Here is a 19,717-nt window from a genome sequence, read left to right as displayed (position 1 = left end):
GGTGCCGTCCTCACTGCCCTGGGGACAGAAAGTCCACACCCCAGGGATGGCACGACCTGCACAGGCAGCCCCTGGGGATGGGGTGACAGCCCTGTGCCATGCAGCGCTGCAAGAGTGCAGGGGAGAGCAGGGAGCTGCTGCCTGCAGAGGTGCTGGGGACATCCCTGGGCAGGGGTGATGTGTGGGGCAGGGGCCATGTGTGGGGCAGGGGTGCAAACTGGATCCTACTTGCCCGGATGCCCATGCTGGCCACTGTGACGAGTGCAGGAGCCGTGTGCCCCACACTGATGGCCCTCGGCAGGTTTCCCCAGGGTGCCCCATTGGCCCGGGGGTGCAGGGAGGTCCCCAGGGTGCCAGATTTGGGGGCGGGGGACGGCCCAGCTGCCTGGCCCCGGCGCTGGGCGCACCGTGCCGGCCCCGCGGCTGCCACAAGGTGTTGCCTCGCCCGGGGGGAGGCAGCAGGCTGATTTGCCAAATGATTATAATTGCCTTTTAGGAGCAGATAGCAAATTGATTTGCTTCCTTGTCCAAGGCCCGTAATCGCTTCATCACTTTAAAATATTAATGCTATACTTCTTTGCTAGTTTCCCAATTACCCTAATTGAAGGCAAATTGGTTAAGAAGGTGCAATGCAGAGTATCAGGGGGTTTAGTTCACTCAAATGACAGTTTTAAACCTCCCTAATCCTATTAGCGCGCAAAGCTGCTAACGCTTAGAGACGCTGCGTCAGCTTACCGGGGCGGTGGGGCCGGAGGCGGGGGTCGGGCCGGGGGGCGGCCGGGGGCCACCAGCCTCACGTGACCAGCTCGGCCGGGGATTTATCACTTTTTTAGTTCATTAAGAGGCCTTTGGCAGGCGGGGAGGCAGCAGGGGTGACCCAAAAGGGTGCTGAGCGGGAGGCAGGTGGCAGCATGGGGAGGGCGGGGGGGCAGGACGATTAGCCAAGGAGACCTGGCGGAGGGTCCTGACCCGAATCCCAGCTGGCGCTGGGAGTCCCCATGCAGCCCCACTGGGAACACTGGGAGAGGGCTGCCCATCAGAGCAGGATGGGACCCTGATGTGGAGCGGGGATGGAGGACTGAGGTGGTGCTGGCAGAGCTCGTTGGGGACCTCAGTGCCACCATCCCAGCAGCTGGCACTTGGTGGCGATGTGGGGTGGGATCAGCGTTGTGCTGGGTGCCACAGCTGCTAACACCCTGTCAGGATCTTGGCGAGGGACTGGCGTGGCACAGGCGGTCCCATCCCACGGGTAGGGATTGTGCCTGAAGAGAGAGTTCCTAAATTCTGAAGAAAAGCTGGTAAACGGGGATGAGACAGCAGGGATGATGAAGTCAGCAGGGACAGTGGGGCCACCACACATCCCGAGGCTCCCCGGTGTCAGGCCCAGCCTGTCTCATGCTCCTTGGGATGCTCCGGCAGCCACCAGCCTCCGGACCGGTACCCGGAGGGGTTCCAGGGGGAACTGGGCACCTCGTGCATCCGGGGACTTCCCTGCTCCGTGTGCTCCAGCTCCTCAGCGGCGGCTGAGCCCGACGGCGCTGGTGGCAGCGCTGAGCTCGGTGACAGCTCCCAGCCCACCCGCGCTGGATGCGGCCGCCCCCTCCCAGCCCGGCCAGCGCGGCCGTGGGCAGCCCGGGCAGGGCCGTCCCCGCAGCCTTTCCGGAGCAGATGGCAGCGGCGTGGGGAGGATGGAGGCGGCTCAGCGCGTCCTTCCTTTCATGCACACACAGCGTGATTCCCGGCGGCTCCGGCTCCGGCGGGAGGTGCTGCTGGGGCCAGCGCTGGCCGTACATTTTACACGGGTTCAGCGAGCTTAGTCCTCGGGGACAGGCGACTCAGGAAGATTAGACCTCGCTAAAATAGGCAGGTATTAGTGATCTCAGCAGCCCCCGGCCTTCCGGCGCGGCAGCATTTAAGCCAGCGCTGCTGCGGAGCGCCCAGGGCAGAGTCCCTGGCGGGGCAAGAGGCAGCCGGGCACCCTGGCCAAGCCAAAGGGATGCCCCTGCTGCCCGCACTGCTCGAGCACGGGAGTAAATGCTCCTCACCCGCTCCCGGTGCTGTCCCCAAGGGGTAGCCAGGGTGATCACTGGCTCCCAGTGGGAGCTGCTGCAGAAGGGGGGACGGACCCAGTGGCCAAGTGTCCTGGGCTGGTTGGTGGCTCGGGGGACATGGGGCAGCCCGGCTCCAGGACTGTCATCATATCCCCTCACCAACCAGGACAGGAGCTGTGTGGGTGCGGGATATGGCAGGACGACCAGAATGGTGCTGGCAAATGCTGAATTTATTGAGCCGAATGGTGCACGGTGCCAGGTCTGGTGAGGGGGCTAACAGTGTCAGAGACCTGCCCCATATGGGCAGGAGCACCCCGAGAGGGACTTGACCGTACCGGCTGGAGGGGACCCAGGCATTCTGCACCCCTGCACACCCTGGGAAAGCAAGTGGGAATGGTTTTGGGGGAGAAAACCCACGCCTAATGTGTATTGGGACCCGCACCCCCAAGTCAAGGCACCCAGAGCCTCTGCATCCCGTGGCTCCCGGGGACAGGGGCTGCCGATGTCACCTGCGGCGGGGCGGGCAGCGGTGCTACATCAGAGCGCACTTCTCCCTAACCTGATCCACGCCGCCCAGAGCGCGGTCCCGCAGCGCCGGCAGCTCCACCTGCCGCAGCTTCTCCAGGAAGGCGAAGGCCCCGGCGCTGCCATCCTCCTCCTCCTCCTCGCTGTGCACCATGGCTGCCAGGTCCTGCGGCAGCTCCACCGCCCCTCCAGCCATGTGCACCTGGGCGTCGTCCCGCTCGTCCTAAACGCGGGTGGGAGAGGGTGTCGGGTGGGGACAGACGCGTTGCCTACCACGGTGGAGCGGGGACGGGGGACAGCGAACAGCCAGTCCCAGGGTGCTGGGGACACGGCGGGATTCCAGGACTCTCCAGTGCCAGACTCGGACGCTGGATGGACAGTGGTCAGCAGATAGAAAGACGGAGACAGTGGCCATCTGCTGCCCTCTTCAGGAATCCCTCCAGTCCAGGGGAATACGGCAGCCGGGGGCCTGGGGCTGTTCCGGGAGATGTAGGGTCAAGGGGAAGCCCCGGGTCCGCAGACAGGCTGGTTCTTACCTGGGCCAGGTGGTACTTGTCTCGCAGGTGCATCCGCACCGTGGCCCGTTCTGCCTTCCTCTGTGCAAACGCCTTGTCCCGCTCGATCCTGCAGCAGGTGCCACACCATCACCCTCTCCTCACTGAGCCCCCCAGGACCACCCCGACCCCGATCACCCTGGTCCTCCTGCAGAGCGGGTCTAGGGCAGGAGGGAGAAGGTCTGAGACCCACAAGAGGGTTCAAGTGGGGATCTGGGAGCAGGAGCCACATTCTGTCCACCCAGCTCAGCACCCAGATTCAGAGGTGGTTGATAAAGGCGCCCATTGCAGGGACTCACTCCTCCTGCAGCCTCTCATCTCCCTGGTGCTGAGCTGCTGGGCTCCTGCAGCACCTGGTCCTAGGGAGGTGGGACCCGAATCCAATCCCATACTGACCCCCATTCCCCACCCTTGGCTCCAAGGGTGCTGGGTGGAACCACCCTGTGGCTCTGACATTGGGGGTTCCCCTCGTCACCTGTGGTGCACGAAGGTGCTGTCACAGCCCTGTGCCAGCCCCTCCATGGACCTCCCATGCTGTGGGGGAGACACACTGAAGGGCCCCAGCTGCCTCCCTGTCCCTCTGTCCCTGTCCTGTGCCACCCTGGGGAAAGCCCACAGCAGGTGAGATCCTGATTCTGGAGTGCTGGGGGACCCTAGTGACCTGCTCAGCCCCAGCAAAGCCTTACTTCTCTTCCAGCAGCTGCCGCTGGTACTCCTCAAACTCCTCGCGGGCCACGCTGCTGGGCAGCACAGCCACCTTGTCATCCTTGGGGGCCCCCTTGGGTGACTCGTCCTTGCCCCCCTGGAAGCTCTTCAGGGCAGACGTGAAGAAGGAGGCCATGGTGGGTGGTGGTGGTAGCTCTTGTCCCAAGGTGCCCACCGGGTCCCAGTGCCTGCAAGGTCAGTGGGACCAGCCCCAGGGGCACCGCGGATCAGGGCGGATTAAGGCATTAGGAGGGGAAGGCACAGCCAGGGTGGAAGGACCTTCCCTTCGCTGCACCCAAGGGTGCTTGCAGGGGACAGTGGCAGTGCAGGGGGACAGCAGGTGCTGCCACATCACAGTGATGGGGAGGTGGAAGGAGTCATCGACCTGCAGCACTGGGTCAGGCTGAAGTACTCCCCATGGGTCCAAAATTGGGTCAGCACCCATGGGGCCGGGGCAAACCCTGAGGAGAGCCCCATGCCGTGGGCACCCAGAACCACGCACACAGGGGGATTGGGGGTGCAGGAAGTCAGCACAGAGGAGACACAAGAGGATTAGCCAAAAAAACCCAGTCGAGGGTCAAAAGACTGGCAGCAGATGAGGCGGTGGCGGTGCACACCCGCCCGCGGCAGCCCCGTGCCCCCACTAATCCCTGCTCCACCCAGACTCAAGATTGCTCGGCAGCCTGCGGGGCTGGGGGCTCCCCACGGCTGGGGATGTGCCCCGTGCCCGTAATCTATACGAAAGCAATTCCCATACAGCCTCTGATTAAAGCATAATCCCCTGCTGCACAGAGCCCTGATGGGAGAGGGGCTGGATGGCATCAGGGGTTCCAAGGGCCAGAGCTCCTGGCCTCCCCAAAGCCTTTCACTGGGCTTTGTCAGGCTCCAAGTGAGAGATAGACCTAATTTCACCCCAGAGGCTTAAAGTTGCTGTTGAACTAATTTCTTTGGTTTAATCAAAAAGCCCAAATCCATGTGGTTTAGCTGGCTGTGCCAGCATTTCCGTGTGGGGCTGGGCGCTGGGGCAGGGCTGAGTCAGGGTGGGGTCTCATCCTCCAGTGAGTGGAGATGTCCAGTCCTGTCTCCCATCACTGGGAGTCGCAGCTTGGAGGGACCCCACATGCAGCATCTGCTCCTGGGGCTGAGCACAGGGGGTGTGGGCATGGCTCCCTTGGGGCCTGTGCTCCCCACTGTGATGGGCAAGGGGAGATCAATCCCATGGCAACCTTCTCTGGGTTGTGTGGTGGGTAGAAGGACCATGCTGGGATGGAGGGAGGCTGCCGCCCCATCTCCACAGGGAGAGAGCAGCACTGCAGGCCTTCCTGTTCCTGGCCCTTATTGCCCTGCCACTCCCAACCCTGGAGGGTCTGGGGGCTTCAGGTCCTGTGTCCTGGTAGCAGGATGGGGGTTAAATGTCCCTCAGGTGCTTCAGCTCCTTCTGCAGCTTCTCTGTGAGTTTCTTGAAGGACGGGCGCTTGCCTGGCTCCAGCTCCCAGCAGCTCTTCATCAGGGCATAGATGGTGGGTGGGCAGCCCTCGGGGGGGTCCATGCGGTACCCCTGCTCCAGCAGCTCCGTCACCTCCTTCAGGGCCTGCCAGGATGGAGAAGCCAGCTGGCAACCCCCTTCCCTGCTCTGCTCAGGGAGCAATGGGATGTCCCTGTCCCGTCAGTGCCAGTGGGGTGTAACCTGTGGTGCTCCCTGGCACAGTGCTCACCAGCTTAGGGTAGGGTGCCCGTCCAAAGGAAAAGGTTTCCCACAGGAGGATCCCGTAGCTCCACACGTCCGACTTGGAGGAGAATTTCTGTGGCAGCAGGAGAGGGGGAGGCTGAAGCCAGCTGAGGGCTGTGCTGGGTCCCTGTACAGTGACTGCCCCCTGTCCCCCCTCAGCTCCCCAGGGTGTGAACACCCCCCAGTCCCATCATCTTGCCCCAATTCCCACTGCACACCTGCTCAGGACAGAGACAGAATTTTGGGAGATGCAGGGCTGACTGTGCCAGAGGCCACCGTGGGGCAGGAATGGGTCAGTGAGAATGGGAACAAGCAGGGGCAACCCAAGGGTGTGAGATGCTTTGGAAGGACCCCTGGCCAGCCCTGTCCCTCTCACTGTCCCTCACATTGTGTTTCAGGGCCTCTGGTGCCGTCCACTTCACAGGGAGCAATGTGGCATCTGCACCCTTGGGGTTGACCCGGGCCAAGCCGAAGTCGCTCACTTTGGCCACGTTCTCCTCAGAGATGAGGATGTTGCGGGCAGCCAGGTCCCGGTGCACCAACTTCTTGGACTCAAGGTAGTCCATGCCTTGAGCCACATCCCTGCCACAACCGAGTGAGACAGAGCCGTGTCACCGAGTGTTCCCTGGGACTGCACAGGGGGATGCAGGGCCCTGGATCCCAGCCCAGAGGAGAGAGGGGAACTTACAGAGCAAACAGGAGGAGCTGCTGGGTTGGGACGAGCGCCCGGCCCCGCGTGCGCAGGAAGTTCACCAGGTTGCCCTGACAGAGGAGGATAAAATGTGTCAGGACCAACAGGATGGGGCTGCCAGAAGACTTTGCCTTCTGCAGGTGCTGCAGTGCCTGGCATCTGCGATGACTCAGCCTCCAGACAGGGATATTGTTCTCAAATCTAAGTGGTGATGGGTCCCACTGGCTGAGGAGCAGCCAGGTGCTCTCACCTTGCTCATGAACTCCATGACAATGTAGAGGCCATTGTGCAGGATCACTCCCAGCAAACACACCAGGTTTTTGTGCCGGACCTTCCTGGAATGGAAGGAATCTGAGTCAAGGAGGTGCCTGCTCATCCTGGGCCACAGGCAGGGTTGGGCCACACCTCCACGGAGCACTCACGTCATGGCAGCTGTTTCAGCGAGGAAGGCCTGGGCAGTCACATCGCACTTGATGTTCTTCACAGCCACCCTCTGCCCCAAGTACTCGCCCTGTAGGACATCTGGGAGAGCATGGGAGAGTCAGGCTGAGCCCCCCATGCCATGAGATAGGGAGGGGGATCGGGCAGTGCCCTCTGGGGAAAGCTGCACCTGGGGAACCTCCAGCCCCATCCTCTCACCTACCTCCGAACTCGCCTTGCCCAATGCGGTCTCCCAGTGTGAGGTGCTTCAGGTTCAGCAACCAGCCAGCTGGGCACGGGCACAAGGGCAGGTTAGCAGGGGCCACCAGTGGGGCCTTGTCCCTAAAATGCAGACCACAGCCCCCTCTCACCATCCCCTACCTTTGGCCAACTCCTCCTCAGCTGACTTCATCCCAGATTTTGGTTTGGGCTTCACCAGCTTGGTGCAGATGGCTCCCTGCTCCTTCATGTAATGCTGCCAAGGGATGAACAGATGGAGGTGATGCCAGCTCTTACCTTCAGAGTCAGGGTGTCCAGGGAACAGCTTTGGGATGCTCCACAAGACCACACCATCGCCACCCTTGAGGACAGCCCATGTCTCAGCCTTGCTCCCCTCTGGGCACAGCCAGAGGAACACCACGATGGACCACAGGGGTTTGGGGTGTTACTGGTGTGGTTGAACCCCTGGCAGGTGCTGCAGCAGCTGAGGCAGTTTGCAGAGGCAATGGGAGAGGAAGCAGCCAAACAGGATGGGACAGGATGGGAGAGGATGGGATGGGACAGGACAACCTTCAGAGTTTTCAAGTGGGGCCAGGGCAGCTGAGAAAGGAAAGGAGCCACCCAAAAGCTGTGTCTATAAGAAAACATGAGAGTGCAACTCCCTGGAGAGGAGACAGGGTGAGAGAAGGACCACCAGGAAAAACTCACTGGAAGGGCAAGAGCACACACAACAGCCTGGGAGCCCTGTGGGGTCAGCAGGTGAGAGGGGGCTTTGAGTGGAAGGAGACACAGCAAAATGCCCCAAAGTCCAGGGGAGGCAGAGGCCACCAGGCTCTTCCTGCTATGTGAAGCACTGAATAAGCAGGGATAGGAGTAAAATGTGGCCCTTGGCCGGGGACTGTGACTGCAGCTGGCGCAGCTGGTTTGCAGAGACATCCTTGGGATATCCCAGATTTGCCCATTGCACCCCAAACCGGGTGAGAACCACAAGCATTTGAAGGGGATAGAGAATTACACCAGGTGAAATACCAGTGGAAACCACACAGAACAGGACAAGGACCTGCCTCTGTGTGAGCCCGTGAGGTCCTTGCCCTTCTCTGGCACTGGTGGGACCCTCTGCCCGGGAGGTCTCACCTCAATCATGTCAATGAGGTTGGAGAAGTACTGCTGGCTGTCGATGCTGAGCGTGTTCTCCTCGTGCACCACGCGGTAGTGGATCACCTCCTTGCCAAAGCTCACGCACAGCACGTAGTCACCGGGGTGCCGGACAGACTCACGCACCAGGAACAGCCCGTCCTCGGGGGGCTGCAGCTCCTGCACCGCCTCCATCCCTGAGATCTTCCCGTGGAACCAGCTGAGGAGAGGGGCATTGGAGAGGGGGCTGAGCCAGGGGGCTTCTGCAGGGACAGCAGCGAGATGGGGAAAGCAGAGCCCCTGCCAAAACTACACACACCCTACTGCACGAAACCCCTCTCCATGGGGTCCAGCCAAGCTGGGCTGGCACAACTAGGGCTCCTTAAAGCCAGGTACTGGCCCCAGCAAATCCCTCCATCTCCAGGGCACGGCTATAGGATGCTCTGTCCCCAGCTGCGCCCCCAAAGCATGGATGGGGGGGAACATGCTGGACTCATCTGCTGTTGCAGCTCGCAGGGGCTCAGCTGGGTCCCCCGGGGACCCCCAGTCACCCCAGCTGTACTCACGGCATCAGGCTGAGTTTGGGGTCGGCACGGATGGCCCCGCGCTCCCGCAGCGCACTGGCTGCCAGCAGCCCCTCCTGCCCCGTCTCGTTGTGCCTGGCGCGGTACCAGCCTTTGCCCTGGGGATGAAAGGGTCTCAGAGCAAGGGAAGGAAGGGCGGATCCCTCTGGGAAGGGAGGGACTGGCTTTGACAGCTGAGCTGATGACATTGGAGTCCCACTCCAGCCATGCCCTCCCAGCGCAGCGTGTCCCTGAGCACCCGCAGCTCTCACCTCCACGGCCTCAATGATGGTGACCATGTCCCCCTTGCGGAAGGCCAGCTCCCGGGGCTTGGGCTTGGTGTGGTCATGCTTGGTGACACACTGCGTCCCGGGGGGCCAGTGCTTCTGCAAGGAGAAGCAGTGTCAGTAGGGACAGCCAAGAGCTGGATCCCTCTGCTTCCCCCAGGCACCAGGGCCAGCCCCAAGGACCATCTGAAACCCTGGCTGGGGACCAGGGGTACTGGGCATGAGCCCTCCTCCACCCCACTTCGGTCCTGGGGGCACACCGGGGTCCCCCCGCTGTCAGCTGGCATTGCTGGTGTCCCTGTGCAGCCCCGCTCACCCCAGACATGGCCAACCGTCAGCGCATCAGGGACTCCCTGTCCTCTCCTGCTGCCACCTGCAGAAGAAACCAAAGGGGCTGTGGAGGGACAGGGCTGAGCTGGCTTGTCCCAGGTCACGGCTGCTGTCCCACAGACTCCCCTGGCCAGTGCAGCTCCTGTCCCTCACACAGCCTCACACCATGGAATGGAGGAAGAGGCTGAAAACTCTGCCTGTGCCAGCTGTGTCCTGGGGACGCTCCTGTCCCACACACGACTGGGAGCAGGATCAGCACTCTGCTCTCTGCCACCAAGGAGGGGCCCCAGCTCTCACCAGCTCTTCTGGCACAGCAGGAACCCAGCACCACAGCTGTGTGGGAGTAATGTGGTTTTACCAGGAGCTTTTTCACCTCCTCTTTCAGGAGCTCCGAGTCACCAGGGCCCCCAGAGGCACCAGCCACGGCCCTGCTGACGTGGAATGCAGCAGGGCTGGAGAGGGGGCTGCCTGGCACTGGGGACACAGGGGAGGCTGGGCTGAGGTGGGACTGTCACAGGCACTGGCTGTGGGATGATTGCACAATGTCCCTATGCTGCCCCTGACACCAGCTAGTCATGCTGGGATGCATATGACAGCTTTGTAATTTAAAATGGTGTGTCTTTTCCTCCTTCATCCCCACTGTCACCTCCTTGGGAGAATCATAGAATCAGGGAATGGTATGGTTTGGAAGGGACCTTAAACCCCATCTAATTCAACTCCCTGCCATGGCAGGGACACCTTCCACTATCCCAGGCTGCTCCAAGCCCCATCCAACCTGGCCTTGGACACTGCCAGGGATCCAGGGGCAGCCACAGCTGCTCTGGGCACCCTGGGCCAGGGCCTGCCCACCCTCAAAGGGAACAATTCCTGCCCAAGATCCCATCCAGCCCTGCCCTCTGGCAGTGGGAGCCATTCCCTGGGTCCTGTCCCTCCAGGCCTTGTCCCCAGTTCCTCTCCAGCTCTCCTGGAGTCCCTTCAGGCCCTGCCAGGGGCTCTGAGCTCTCCCTGGAGCCTTCTCCTCTCCAGGTGAGCACCCCCAGCTCTCCCAGCCTGGCTCCACAGCAGAGGGGCTTCAGCCCTCAGAGCATATTTGTGGTGTCCTCTGGCCTGGCTCCAGCAGCTCCACGTCCTCCTGATGCTGGGGGTCTCAGAGCTGGAGGCAGCTCTGCAGCTGGGGTCTAATCAGAGCAGTGCAGAGGGGCAGAATCCCCCCTCCCCTGCTGCCCACACTGTGGATGAGCTCCTTGGAGCAGAGATGACTTTGCTCCTTCGGAAGGTGAGTCACAATCACTGCTCTGCATCACTGCTGTAAACTCCTCTCTGTGGCAGTGCGGATCTAAGGACTGTCTGATTCTGCCGGCCCATATCCACAACAACAAAACAGGGACAATTGCAGCGGCTACAAGGTTAGTATTGGAAGGCAGCAGTTTTGTCTCTGCCAGAAGCCATCGTTAGTCAGCACTGCCATCCCCTTGCTTTGCAGCCCATCCATGGCACACATGTTGTCTTGGTGAAGCTGGGGCTGCACAGGCAGCCACTGTGTGCCTGCTCCCCAGCGGGCACAGCCAAAGGCTGCCGTGACCGGGTGCAGCTCAGATCACTTCCAGGATGGTGAGGACCTCATGAACACAGAGCTTCAGAACAGGGTCTGCTCCATACCCCTGCCGAGGTATATCCTGTCCAAGGAAGAATGTGCTGGCTGAGCCAGGAGAGCTGATGGCAGCTCTGACAACTGTCCTTCATTTTATGCTGCTCCAGGACAGAACTTTCAGGTGAAAAGCAGCAACTGTTTGGTCAGTCCTGCCCCCGTGTGCAAACAGCAGTTGGTGCTGGGAAGGGACAGATCCTCCACTCGAGCACCAAAGGGAAGAGCTTCTCCTCTGCCCAGCTGGCCCTGGGCCGGGGTGATGGACACACACCCCCACACGGACACTGCTGCCAGCAGAGCCTGGACACTAGCCAGTGCCTCACCCAGGCACCAGCAGGGACAGCAGTGAATCACCTCCCTCCTGCTGACTCTCACATGCCATGTCCTAAAGCAGCTCTTTGCTCCTGGAGGTGTTTGATCCATGAGATTCCCATCACTGGAATGAATGTTCCCACAAGCAGAGTGTGCAGGCAGAAAGCCTGAGAGGAGATATTTGTCCCCTTCTTTGTTTTGGGGCTGTTCTGTACTTTTATGAATTGGCAAACCTGAGTAATTGCAATGAGGTTGAGAAGCACAGAAACATAGTGGGGTATGGTAGAGCTGTCCCAACCCTGGACTGGAGAGCTCAAGCTTATTCCCAGTGCACAGTTACCCCAGCCGAGGCGGTGCCAGCCCTGACGGCACTGTGACAGGAGGGGACACCGCCCGCTGCTCCCCGGCTGCGACGGAGCCGCGCTGCGCCCTCCGCTCCAGAGCACACACCCGGTCGCCCTGGCTGTCACTCGGACAGAGGGCAGCTCCAGCTGTTCTGCTGGAAAACCGGTGACGCGGGGCATCCCCCGCTGCCCACCACGCTCAGCACCGTGCCCATCCCTCCCTGTTGGCAGAGTGGGCAGCAGGGCGGACGCCTCGTCTGCCCTCAGCGCCCCTCGGGCCTGGCTCTTACCTCTCAGCGGTGCCCATGGGTGGCCGGGGGCAGCGATGTCAGGGGAGCTCACAGCTGAGCCTGGACTTGGATTCCTGAACTCCTGGGGAGTCTGTCCTACACAGAACCGAGCACTACGTTCAGGAGTAGCTCCCAGGCAGAGCCGGGGCCCAATTTCCTGATTTCTCTGCTGTTGAGGCTGTGATGCAGCGCCCGGGCGGTCCCTGCGCTGGCGCCGCCTGCGCCCTCAAACCTCCGTCAGAAATGACTCATTATTTGACAACACTTAGAGCAACTTCTGCCCTTTGAGGGCACAGTTACACACCCTGGCTGGAAGGGAACTGGAGCTCACCAGATCCTGTCCCCTGTGGCTCTGTGGGGGAATCCCCCTGCACACAGGGACAGCTGCTGTCACCACTGCTGGCCTGGCCAGAGCAGTGACCATGGAGTGGGTGCCTCTGGTGGCAACAGCTCTCCAGGGGGACTGAGTCCTTGGAGAGGAAGAGCTGGGACCAGGGATCCCCAAGTGTAATCTTGTCTCAGCATCGACTCTGTGAGCCTCAGAGCAGGTTGATCCCAGGCCACTCTTCGCTGTTCCTCTGGGGGTGACAATCCAGAGGCACCACGGGTTGGGACAGGCAATGGCACAGAATCCTTTAAATAAGTACTGCTCATGTCAAAGAGAAGCAGCTTATCTGTATCCTGCAGCATCCACACGAGTGGGGAGGGAATAACCACCGCTGCAGTTCATCATCCCAGCCACAAAACCAGACACCAGTTCTGCACTAAAGTTCAGCATTTCCAATATTCTGAGCAAAATGGTGAAAAAGAAGAAAATGCCGTTGTAGGCAAACACCAGATTTCATTCAGGGGTCTTGGGACCTTTTTGGGTGTACTTTTAAAAAAATTAATAAAATGGGGTTTAAGCTTTCAGAAAACATTGGCAATTCAAGGGCAAAGGCAGTGTAGAAGAAAACTCATCCAAACTAGCAGGTACTTTCAGGTCCTGGTTATATTTTTCCATACACAAACAACTTCCCCAAGCCATTCAAGCCAGATTTCTCATAGGATTCTTGGGGTGGGTTTCCCCAGGAGCGCTCCTTGCATTATTCCCTGTATTTGTAGGGATGGATCCTTAGAAACCTGGTCTGTTCTGGCTGGAGAATAAACACATGAGTTCACCCTTACAGCTCTGTGCTGCACTCCCAGGATCTGCACAAGGCTCCCTGTGACAAACGGAAAAGTTTTGTGCTTTTGGGTTTTGCCACATCTGGCCGTTGTTACAGACATGACCATGACGGGCTGAAGAACTCGGCGTCACACACAGGGAGCACTCCCTCAGATGTAATAAATGGGCTTTCCCTGTCCTGCTGCACAGCTCCAGAGATTCCCATGTGCTTCTGCCTGAGCTGGTGTCCCCTTTCCATCCTGAGGTGTGCCACCCAGCCAGAGCCTGAGCCTTTAACACACAGAACTTCAGCACTGCCTTCTCCCTTCTCTGGTGCAGCAAAGGTGACACCCGGCCCGGTGGGTGCAGCTGAACCACTGTGTGCCCAGGCCTCCCAAAGCTACAGAGCCAAAACATCAGGACTGTGCAGCCCTTCCCAAGTCACTGAGTAAATGGGAATAGTATGGGAACATTTGTCTCACATTCTAGGCTGAGGCTTTGTCTACTCACCAGTCTTCCTCCTGGCATCCTGCATTTGGGCCAGGGAGAGTGAAGCTTAACATCCTACAGAGAAAATTACTGAGCAGTGCCATTTCTGACAAAATCCAAGTTATCCAAAGGAGCAGAGTTTGGAGGTGGAGAGATGGGCAACAATATTTATCAGGAACAGCACACATTTTGTACAAAAAAACCATCTCCTGTCATCTCAGTAGGATCTGGGCATTAGCAATCCCAAAGCCACAGGCTCTCTTTTGCCAACCCAACCCCTTTCAGTCCTCTTGGACAATACCACTGGATTCACCAGAAATGTACCTTCCAGCCTGAGGAGTCTACCCTGCATTTCAAACCTTCAAAAAGGGAACCAGAAAATGGCAATAAGTCATAAAAGCAGACATGTCTTTGACATCCAATCTCCAGCATTTAAAGGGAATGTCACTGAGTTAAAACATGCTTTATCACAGCAAAAATTTATATTTCCACCCAGAAATATAGAATCACAGAATCCCAGAATGATTGGTGTTGGAAGAGACCTTGAATAACATCCCTTTCTAAACCCCTGCCAAGGGCAGGGACACCTCCCACTGTCCCAGGCTGCTCCAAGCCCTGTCCAGCCTGGCCTTGGGCACTGCCAGGGATCCAGGGGCAGCCACAGCTGCTCTGGGCACCCTGGGCCAGGGCCTGCCCACCCTGCCAGGGAACAATTCCTGCCCAAGATCCCATCCAGCCCTGCCCTCTGGCAGTGGGAGCCATTCCCTGGGTCCTGTCCCTCCAGGCCTTGTCCCCAGTCCCTCTCCAGCTCTCCTGGAGCCCCTTTAGGCCCTGCCAGGGGCTCTGAGCTCTCCCTGGAGCCTTCTCCTCTCCAGGGGAGCACCCCCAGCTCTGCCAGGCTGGCTCCAGAGCAGAGGGGCTCCAGCCCTGGGAGCATCTCTGTGGCCTCCTCTGGCCTGGCTCCAGCAGCTCCACGTGCTCCTGATGTTGAGGGCACAGAGTTGGAGGCAGCTCTGCAGGTAATTGTTGGTTCATTTGCAGAGAGGATCATTTGAAAGGCTTTTTCACCCTGAGTAAGCTTTAGGTGATGCCTTAAGCTCGCCCTTCTGCGAGCGACTGTGTCCAGCACTAGCTCAGGCACTCTTGTACACCTGCATCTTTCTCTCTTCATCACCAGAAGCCAGACTGCTGCCTCCAGGAGTGATTCCCCTCTGTCCCCAGCAGCCCCATGGAACAGTGCTGACAGAGTATTTTCCCTAGACCTGTGCAGAGCAAATAACAATGCCTGAATCTCTGCCCCAGCAAGAAAGTAGAGCCTGGGCATGGTCAAGGGACAAGTGGAAGATGCTTAGCTGCAGCTGAACACCCAGCTGAGTTGGTGACACCCAGCCCCCATGTCAGGGCAGCTGTTTCATGGGGACACACCAGGCCTTGGCTGCAGTGTCCATGCTGGTTTGTTGTGTGAAGCACACAGAGGCTTGTCCCACATCTGGCTCTTGGTTTTTTTCAGCCATCTGTGTCACTTGCCCCGAATGGGGACTGCTCCATCAGTTAAAATCTTTAGTATCTGGTGTCATAACTTGGCTCCCATTACTAGCAGCACTTGTGGCAGTATCCAATGGCTTTACTTCCTAATTTCTAATGAGGAAATATTTTTGCAGCAGATTAACCTTTTCATCCTCTTTTGATCTGACTAAGGTCAGGATAGAAAGTGCTCAGGATATTTTAACACTTCCCAATTTTTCTGCTTTACCAGTAACAGAGGATGATAACTGGATGGCAAAACAAAGATCACAATCAAGGCACGAGTTTATGGCAGCACTGAGTGTACAGGGGGACAACACCATTTCCAGCAGAGCTCAGGACACTGGGTTAGTTCATACAACGGTCATGTAGTGATGGGACAAAGGGGAAAGGCTTTAAACTGAATGAGGGTGGGTTTTGATGGGATATTAGGAAGAAATATTTTTGGTTATGAGGTTGTTGAGGCCCTGGCACAGGGTGCCCAGAGCAGCTGTGGTGCCCCTGGATCCCTGGCAGTGCCCAAGGCCAGGCTGGATGGGGCTTGGAGCAACCTGGGACAGTGGAAGGTGTCCCTGCCCAGGGGGTGGAACTGGATGGGCTTTAAGGTCCCTTCCAGCCAAGCCATTCTGGGATTCTGATTCTACAAAATAATGCATCTATGTAAACATCTATGGAAGCTTTGAAATACATCTCTCTCCAATACATTTTTTGTGTGGTCTATGACCTTTATCCCAGAATATCTAAGCAGAACTTTCTTTACACCCCCCAGAATTGTACTTAAAGAAAAAACAACCTCATTTCACAATAAACAATGTAGAAACAATGTTTTTCAGTAAGTTCTAAAAAGGAATTCAAAATACTCCAAAAAGCCTGAAGGAATGTGAAAAGTGATTTGAAACAGAACTTTAAATTAAGAATCACAGTATTCCACAATGGTTTTGGCTGGGAGAGACCCTTGAAGATGATCCAGTCCCACCCGCTGCCATGGGCAGGGACACTTTCCACTACACCACATTGCTCCAAGCCCCCTCCAGCCTGGCCTTCCTTGACCACTTCCAGGGATAGGACAGCCATAGCTACTCTGGGCAACCTGGGAGCCAAGAACTCCTTCCCATCCAGCCCTGCCCTCTGGCAGTGGGAGCCATTCCCTGGGTCCTGTCCCTCCAGGCCTTGTCCCCAGTCCCACTCCAGCTCTCCTGGAGTCCCTTCAGGCCCTGCCAGGGGCTCTGAGCTCTCCCTGGAGCCTTCTCCTCTCCAGGGGAGCACCCCCAGCTCTCCAAGCCTTCAACAAATATATGAAGCTGAAGCCTGTGGCAATTCTCTTGCTATCTGCTGGTGTCACATCCAACAACCCAAGTGTCCAGCTCTGGTTCTCTCCAATGCACTCTTTTTCCAGGTACCACTATGACAGCAGCAAAGCTGTGCTTGCTACAGCTCGGTCAGCTTTGTTCCAAACCACTGAGAAGGAAGTGTCTCCATGTCTGCACCTCGCTGAACAAACAGCTCCCAAACAGCCCCTGGAGCCCAGGATCCCTGCTCCAAAGGGTGGGGGAAAACCTAAACCCACACAACAAAACCTGGCAGCTTCAGGCACTTAAGGCCAGAGGACAGAAATCTAAAGTGACAAAATGTTAAAAGGATACACATGATACCAGAGTGTGTGTGGGATTTATCTCTCTTTATTATATCTCTCTATATGTTTTGCTGTGGGAAGAGTTTCTTCTAGAGCAAGGAGTGGGAGGAAGGAAACATAACAGGAGGAAAGGAACTGTTGCTACAGGCAACTCGACTCTTACACAACGGTGCAATTTCTGAAATGGTTATGGAATCACAGAATCATTAAGGTGGGAAAAGACCTCCAGGATCATCAGGTCCAACCATCAGCCCAGCACCACCTCCATGTTCACCACTAAACCATGTCCCCAAGTGCCACAGCTACACGTTTGAACACTTCAGGCATGGTGACTCCACCACTGCCCTGGGCAGCCTGTGCCAGTGCTTGACCACCATTTCCATGACGTTTTCCCCTATATCCAACCCAGACCTCTCCTGCTGCAATTTGAGGCTGTTTCCTCTTGTCCTGTCATTTGTTCCCTGGCAAAGAGACTGACCTCACCTGGCTCCACTGTCCCATCAGGGGTTGCACAATTTTGGAGAATTATAGTACAACAAAACTACCTGCAACGGTCTATTTAAAACACAAGATATCAGACTAACCCAGGACTTATTACAGGCAAAAATTGCAATCATATAAGCATTATTTCATACATGCAATATGATTACTATGCAGCATTTCTTGTTTGTAATTTTTTCCACCTCCTTCACCCTCTGCTCTTCTACCTGTCTCTCTTCTTTTTACTGTGTGCATCAAATGTATTTTTTCAGGATTTCAAATGCTCTGATTATGTTTTTTTTCCCCTCAAAGCCATAATTTTTAAACCATGCCAGGAGAAGAAGGAAACAAAATGGTAACAACCCAACTGAAATGAAGGCTGATATATGGAGGAAATACACAGAAATACACAGTTCTTCCCACACACTATGGAAGATGGAATTTTAAGTTATTTAGAAGTTCATCACCCCCACTACACCATACACAGAAATTAAGCTTATATTGCAAAACCTCACCTAAAGCTACAGTAGCAAGTGCCTTTGAAAATATGAAACCAAGAATCTGGTGTGCAAGCTGAAGCCTTCTTCATCAACCTTTTGCCCTGAGTCACAGAAGTTTCAGGCAAGACCGGCTACTGCAATTTTAATTTAATCTCAGATTGGATTCCTTTTCATCATATTTAACATGAGCAACTGTAGGATTTTAATATTTGCTTATTTGATATTGATCAAGAAAGCCAATGCTCTCATTGCACAGTCAAGAAAATTGCAACTGTTTATAAAAAAAAAAAAAAAAGTAAAGAAAAAAATGTATAAAAACATGTAAATTACCTTTCCTGCTGCATATCAAACCAAGAACAACTGAGCAAACAGGATGGGAGAGGGCTTGAGTTGTGCACTGTACAATTTTATGTGCTGCAATAAATTCTGTGGTTTTCCACATAGGCAATAAAAAATGGGACAGAAGAGTCAGTGGCACATAGAAACACTGAGCACATGTAGCATTTCATTTCTAGACAGGAGGACTCTCCTTTGGTGGGACAAACCTCTCACTGTCAGTGTAGAGAACCAAATTAACCAGGACCCTCCTGTCAGTGGCTTGGCATGGAGCTCAGGGAAAGGTTCTTCCCCCCGAGGCTGCTGGCACTGCCCAGGCTCCCCAGGGAATGGTCCCGGCCCCGAGGCTGCCAGAGCTCCAGGAGCGTTTGGCCAGCGCTCTCAGGGATGCTCAGGGTGGGCTTGGTGGGGTGCCTGTGCAGGGACAGGGGCTGGGCTGATGATCCCTGAGGGTCCCTTCCAGATCAGGATTTTCTATGGTTCTATGCTCCTCTCACTTTGATAAATCCCTTCACTTAAATCTGAGCAACATCAACACAATTTCTGGTGTTACTAATGATAGAAGTATAATAATAAATGAAATGTACTCCACATCTCTCAGTTGCAGTGAGAATCTTCAGTATCCCACTGTCAGGGACATTCAGCAAACTGGTATTAACTGCACTTCTCTCCCTGTGCATAATTTCATTACAGTCACTGAATCCCAGAACGGTTTGGGTTGGGAGGGACTTTAAAACCCATCCCATTTCACCCCTGCCATGGCAGGGAGACCTTCCACTACCTCAGGGTGCTCCAAGCCCTGTCCAGCCTGGCTTTGGACATTTCTAGGGATCCAGGGGCAGCCACAGCTGCTCTGAGCACCCTGTGCCAGGGCCTGCCCACCCTCACAGAGAAGAATTTCTTCTTCTACAGTAAAGAAGAGTTGCTGGCAGCTTACAGTCTCTAAAGCATCCAACTTACCTTCCTAACAGGGATCTTGCAGTCCAGGTTCATCTGTAAATGCTAGAGATGAAGAAGGAAACCCATCACAAAAATGAATATATTGCAGTCAGGTTTTTAACAGTAAACATCAGCAGGCAAAGAATTAAAAACATGCTTGAAAACTATTTAAATAATTCTGAAATCTTGCTTTACCTGAAGTAAGGAAATGTGAGAAGCTGATCAACTGAGCTTTAGATTCTCTGGAATGAGCCCACAGTTACAGCATCTGAGACTTCCCTTAAAAGCTTTTCTATAAATAACAACTGTGAGTGTTCCGAAAAGCAACATGAGCTTTGTAGAAGTCAAGTGGGAGTGCCTGGGGCTGGAAATACAGTTCTGAAAAATCCATAGAATCACAGAATGGCAGAATGGTTTGGGTTGGAAGGGATCTTAAAGCTCATCTTATTCCACACCCATGGGCAGGGACAACTTCCACTATCCCAGGCTGCTCCAAGCCCCGTCCAGCCTGGCCTTGGACACTGCCAGGGATCCAGGGGCAGCCACAGCTGCTCTGGGCACCCTGGGCCAGGGCCTGCCCACCCTGCCAGGGAACAATTCCTGCCCAATATCCCATCCAGCCCTGCCCTCTGGCAGTGGGAAGCCATTCCCCCTTGGCCTGTCCCTCCAGGCCGTTGTCTAAACTTCCTCTCCAGCTCTCCTGGAGTTCCCTTTAGGCACTGGAAGGGACTGTGAGCTCTCCCTGAATCCTTCTTTTAAATCCTTGTTTACAAAAAGTCCCATTGTCTCTGGAGAGGATTGAAGTGACATGTTAGAAGTAAAAAAGCAGACAAACATGCTTTCCCTTTAGCCAAACCTTGCTACTTC

General features: G+C 56.4%; 2 protein-coding genes across 4 annotated transcripts; both read right to left on the bottom strand.

Annotated features, from left to right (window-relative positions):
- Positions 1-2,328: 2,328 nt before the first annotated feature.
- Positions 2,329-4,698, bottom strand: LOC128819481 (complexin-3-like). The gene is made up of 3 exons (XM_053999676.1): positions 3,817-4,698; positions 3,113-3,200; positions 2,329-2,799 (listed from the first exon to the last, which is right to left on the bottom strand). Exons 1-3 carry the CDS (start codon positions 3,969-3,971, stop codon positions 2,584-2,586), a joined length of 459 nt encoding a protein of 152 aa, XP_053855651.1. The 5' UTR covers positions 3,972-4,698; the 3' UTR covers positions 2,329-2,583.
- Positions 4,699-4,773: 75 nt separating this feature from the next.
- Positions 4,774-19,134, bottom strand: MATK (megakaryocyte-associated tyrosine kinase). 3 transcript variants are annotated; one of them, XM_053999674.1, is made up of 14 exons: positions 19,046-19,134; positions 18,872-18,913; positions 9,195-9,251; positions 8,864-8,977; positions 8,595-8,710; positions 8,029-8,248; positions 7,057-7,150; positions 6,899-6,964; positions 6,678-6,777; positions 6,506-6,590; positions 6,253-6,326; positions 5,951-6,146; positions 5,551-5,637; positions 4,774-5,426 (listed from the first exon to the last, which is right to left on the bottom strand). In XM_053999674.1, the coding sequence occupies exons 3-14, from the start codon at positions 9,201-9,203 to the stop codon at positions 5,244-5,246; spliced, it is 1,344 nt and encodes a 447-aa protein (XP_053855649.1). In that variant the 5' UTR covers positions 9,204-9,251; positions 18,872-18,913; positions 19,046-19,134; the 3' UTR covers positions 4,774-5,243. The 3 variants fall into 3 exon arrangements, with proteins under 3 accessions (XP_053855649.1, XP_053855648.1, XP_053855650.1); XM_053999673.1 differs by lacking the exon at positions 9,195-9,251; XM_053999675.1 differs by lacking the exons at positions 18,872-18,913; positions 19,046-19,134 and adding an exon at positions 11,803-11,942.
- Positions 19,135-19,717: the final 583 nt, after the last annotated feature.

The sequence above is a fragment of the Vidua macroura genome, chromosome 26, assembly GCF_024509145.1.
Source record: "Vidua macroura isolate BioBank_ID:100142 chromosome 26, ASM2450914v1, whole genome shotgun sequence".
NCBI lineage: Eukaryota > Metazoa > Chordata > Aves > Passeriformes > Viduidae > Vidua > Vidua macroura.
The sequence above is the reverse complement of the archived record's forward strand: the minus strand, read 5'-3'. Positions and strand labels throughout refer to the sequence as shown.

What these genes read in the sequence shown, in the direction of transcription:
- LOC128819481 (XM_053999676.1), bottom strand. Translation starts at nt 3,971, where the DNA reads ATGGCCTCCTTCTTCACGTCTGCCCTGAAGAGCTTCCAGGGGGGCAAG. An exon ending in CGGCAGCTGCTGGAAGAGAA is followed by an intron (nt 3,201 to 3,816) that starts GTAAGGCTTTGC and finishes CACCTGCTGCAG; the next exon opens with GATCGAGCGGGACAAGGCGT. An exon ending in ACAAGTACCACCTGGCCCAG is followed by an intron (nt 2,800 to 3,112) that starts GTAAGAACCAGC and finishes ACCCGCGTTTAG; the next exon opens with GACGAGCGGGACGACGCCCA.
- MATK (XM_053999673.1), bottom strand. Translation starts at nt 18,904, where the DNA reads ATGAACCTGGACTGCAAGATCCCTGTTAGGAAG. An exon ending in TGAGGAGGAGTTGGCCAAAG is followed by an intron (nt 6,965 to 7,056) that starts GTAGGGGATGGT and finishes GCCCGTGCCCAG; the next exon opens with CTGGCTGGTTGCTGAACCTG. An exon ending in TGGGCAAGGCGAGTTCGGAG is followed by an intron (nt 6,778 to 6,898) that starts GTAGGTGAGAGG and finishes ATGCTCTCCCAG; the next exon opens with ATGTCCTACAGGGCGAGTAC.